Source organism: Poecilia latipinna, unplaced genomic scaffold (assembly GCF_001443285.1).
Source record: "Poecilia latipinna isolate Pla-1442-1.1 unplaced genomic scaffold, P_latipinna-1.0 Scaffold73, whole genome shotgun sequence".
Lineage (NCBI taxonomy): Eukaryota > Metazoa > Chordata > Actinopteri > Cyprinodontiformes > Poeciliidae > Poecilia > Poecilia latipinna.
In genome coordinates, this window is record NW_015112689.1 from 308,199 (window position 1) to 312,053 (window position 3,855).

The 3,855-nt window shown below is 39.9% G+C and overlaps 2 protein-coding genes across 5 annotated transcripts in view; one reads left to right on the forward strand and one right to left on the reverse strand.

The window, feature by feature from the left end:
* The window catches only part of LOC106935818 (transmembrane protein 62-like), a 29,572-nt gene extending 27,721 nt beyond the window's left edge, over nt 1-1,851 (forward strand). For all 4 annotated transcript variants that reach the window (XM_015016510.1, XM_015016534.1, XM_015016519.1 and 1 more), the window contains exons 13-14: nt 609-727; nt 1,229-1,851. In XM_015016510.1, the coding sequence (XP_014871996.1) occupies nt 609-727; nt 1,229-1,549 (440 nt within the window). In that variant the 3' untranslated portion in view covers nt 1,550-1,851. The remainder of the gene's footprint in view (nt 1-608; nt 728-1,228) is intronic.
* A 717-nt stretch (nt 1,852-2,568) lies between these two features.
* The window catches only part of ptgr2 (prostaglandin reductase 2), a 10,423-nt gene continuing 9,136 nt past the window's right edge, over nt 2,569-3,855 (reverse strand). Inside the window, exon 11 of the mRNA XM_015016544.1 lies at nt 2,569-3,036. The gene's annotated coding sequence lies outside the window, so the exon portion shown is untranslated. The remainder of the gene's footprint in view (nt 3,037-3,855) is intronic.

A 3,855-nucleotide genomic window follows, 5' to 3' on the forward strand; every position in this document is an offset into this window, starting at 1 on the left:
TTCAAAATAGTTGAAGTTCCCTTTTTGCCATCTCGTTTAGACTAGGCGTCTAATCTCTATTTAAACAGAGGAAGATATAAATAAATAAAACACTCAGCTGTAGGATAGATATGAGGCTCCCATAATCGCTTAGCAAAACCCAACTACAAATTTATAAATTCTCACTATCAGGAGATTATCTTCATGTACTTGTAAATAAAGATAAAGACAATAATACAATAATATTGTTTTTCTTAGGCAAGTTCAGGGATTTTTTTTTTTTTTTTACTAAAACTGGAAACAATAATTATTTCATTATAGCAGACGTTTAGCAAAAGAAACTTTTTCTTGCTTTGTCACATTAAAACCAACCAACTTCACTGTATTTTTGGAGGATTTTATTTGACAAACTAACACGAAGCGGTGAAGTAGAAGAAAGACTCATAGTGTTTCTAGAACACCATGATATTTTTAAGCTAAACCAAAACGTGTGTGTGTGTGTGTGTGTGTGTGTGTGTGTGTGTGTAAAAATGGAAAAAACGGTGACCTGTCCAGAGTTTGGACACTGGATAGATGTATGGATTCTTTCACTCTGTGGAAGAATGAACTGTTCATGTGTCTCCTGTCAGGTCCGTGGTTCATCGGAGAGATGATAGACGGACACAGTGGCGCCTGCTTCGCCTTCGGCGTTTTCATCGACGGCCATTTCCTGGAAGGAAGTCGCACATATGTTTTTGGAGTCAATCAAGTAAGACTATTGATCACTTCTGCATCTCTGTATGCAAGACTCCTTGTAGGCATGTTTTCTTTTTCTTTTTTTATTTCATGTGTGCAAAATGCCTTTGAAAATCCATGTAAATATTTAATCAGCAATATTCTTAGCCTGCTGGAGTTTTTTAATTCATCTTTGTCCAGACTGGGGATGTAATCAATTAACTGACTTCCCCTTAATTGTTGGTTAATGGTTTATTCAGCAACCTAGGAGCTTCCTGTTTTGTTATATTTTAGAAATATGTCTAAGGTTAATAATGTGAGTCTTTAATACAAAATAATTTAATGTTTTATTTTTTTCTAATTCAGCAACTCAGGTTTTTGAGAAAATGTCAGCTCATCAATTAATCATTAGTTGATCAATTAGATCAATTAACTTTAGATTAACTCATTAATCAATAACTTGCATCCCTATAGTCCAGACTTATTTAGGCTAATAAAAAAAGAGTACAATAAGTGATCCCACTTTTTCTGGCAGCTGCTGTTCTTCAACATTCCCCTCACCTCTTACCTCTGCTGGAGCCTTCATCACCGTTGCCACGGCAACACCCTGTGGACCCACCTGGCACGGCCGGGCCGCCGTGGCCGGACCGTGGCGGTGCACGTCTTCATGCTGCTGCTGCTCACCTGGCAGGCCCACTCCTGCTACTTCCTCCTGCAGACCTACGGCGTCACGGCCTTCTTCCTGTCTCCCGTCCGCACGTGGGCCCTGGCGCTCGGCGTGGCCCTGGTCTACTGGGCCTGGACGGGCCCCGCCCCTCTGTTTCGCGACAGCGGCAAGAGCAACTCTTCCTCTTGACAGTAAATTGCACTGTTGCACCCTGAGCCTGACTCACAGATACATTTTGCTGTCTCTCCTCACCCTGAAAGCCCGACTTCCCTCCTTCCTTCTTCGTCCTTGTCCCCCCAGCGACGGCTGTCTTTTCCTCTCTCTTTCTCTACAGAACAACACCGAACTCTCCTGTTTCTAGATCGTATTGTTTACTTAATATGCATGTTCTTGTGAAACACAGACGAGCACATTTGTGGCCATATTCATAGCAATCTGTACAGCGTTTTAAGGGTAAATGGATCTAGGATGCATAAAGGGTACATAACGCACTGCCTTGCAAAAGTATTTATTCGTATTTTGTCACTTTAAAACCATGATGTTTAATATATTTAATTGGGATTTTATTGGATTTGTATTGAATCTTGCAAAGTTGATACTACGTCTTTTTAGGGATGTGTCTATTCCCCCTGGACGACTCCAAGATCAGACTGGACGAAAAGCAATTTTTAAGTCTTACTCCCGATTTTCAGGTCTGACTTTAGTGCTAGACTTTGACGAGGTAATTTAAGCAGAACCATTTCATTGCAGCTCTGTATTTCTAAGGCAGCTGACCTGCTGGAATGTGATTCTTTGCTCTAGTTTCAAGTCTTTTCCAGCCTATTTGATGTTTTTCACGGTTATTATGCTTCTTTTGAGGAAGGAGTATTAACAAATATTAACATTTCCAGATTTTAGTCAGGATTCCATTTTCTAAATGTTATCTCCTTTCTTCCATTTGTCTGTTCTTTCCTTCTCTTTCTCCTTGTGCCCTTACTTCGTCCTCTTTGTTTTCCTTTTCCTTCCTTGGCTGCTTCCTGCAGCTCTTCTCTTCGCTGTGTTCCTCCTCCTTGCCTGTCTTCCTTACAGCTTGCCAGCTGTAAAAATTCATGAGAATTTCTAGGGCTGCACAATATCAGGGAAACATTTAAGTGCGATACTAATTCTGAATGATACTTTTTCTGGATATTGCTATGACTATATCGATCCACAATTTCCAGACTTTCCCCCCCCCCCTTCATTAAAATGTCCCCACTTTCCTGTATAAGCAGGAATAATGTGGAGATCGAAAATCTTATTCAGTCAAAAAATAATTACTACAATGCAGGGCACTTTAAATATAACATCTCACAAAATATATCAGTCAAGTGTTCTTACGGTTTGCTAATTTGCACACAGTAACGTCTGATTTATGGTGCAGCTTTAACGAATGTCTAATCTGGAAATGTTGACATTAATATTTCGGTAGGAACTCTAGACTTACACACAAAATCACCCCCCGGAGAGAAGCCTCCCCAGCATGACGCTGCCATCACCATGTTTCACAGTTCCTTAGTCCTTCACTCCATTTGCTCACTAACAAATTTCTTCTGAGATTAAATGACACCCTGTCCGATCACGTAAAATCCCAATTAAAGACATGGAGGGTTGTGGTTTTAACCTGACGAAATGTGCTGAAGCTTGAAGGGTGTGTGTACCTTTTGCAAGACAGTGTGTCTAGTTTTATCCATAAGAGGAATATTCCAACTTCTACTGTGGTTGACAGTATACTGTATTCTGCTGTGGTTCAAGATGGCTCATTTACTTGAGATTTAGCACTTTTTGGATATGTTGCCTTGGCCAAAACGCCACTTCACCACTGCCAAAGGATGAGTAAGAAAGTTTTTTTTTTCTTTTTTCCCCCCCATCTCTTTTTTTATGTTCTCCTCCAAAGCTCGGTTTTGTTGATGGACGAAGGCTGGAGTTGCCAAACTGCTCCCAATGTTTACCTTGGAACACAAATCAGACAGGAAGTAGAAGTACAGCACTTTAAAAAAAAAATATATATATATATATATGTATATATATTTATATATTGCTCCACTGGAACCTGTGAGTGATAAAAGCAACCGAGACTTTCATATTCTTCGTTCAGTCCACACAGAAATCCAGTAAATCAAATCGGCATTTGGACTGTGCGAAGGTAAGTTGACAATTTTAGCTGTAAACCAAGTTAACTTTAGGTGCAAACGACTGCCAGTGATGTTCACATTTACACCAGTTTTCTCCGAAACCCTGAACCCGACTTGGATTTTTGTTTCTACTCTCAGAAAGCAGCCGTTTGTTTCTCAGGAATGTGAACGCTTCAACAACACGCTGGTTCCAGAAGTTTATTTTGTTTGTTTGTTTGGTTTCGTTTTTTATACTCCAAAAGAGTTCAGTGAACAAAAACCCAACATGAAGCAATCCAGATGTGTTTTGGATTAGCAAAGAAACTTAGATGAATGTGTTAAACGTGTGATGAAATGAGATCAACC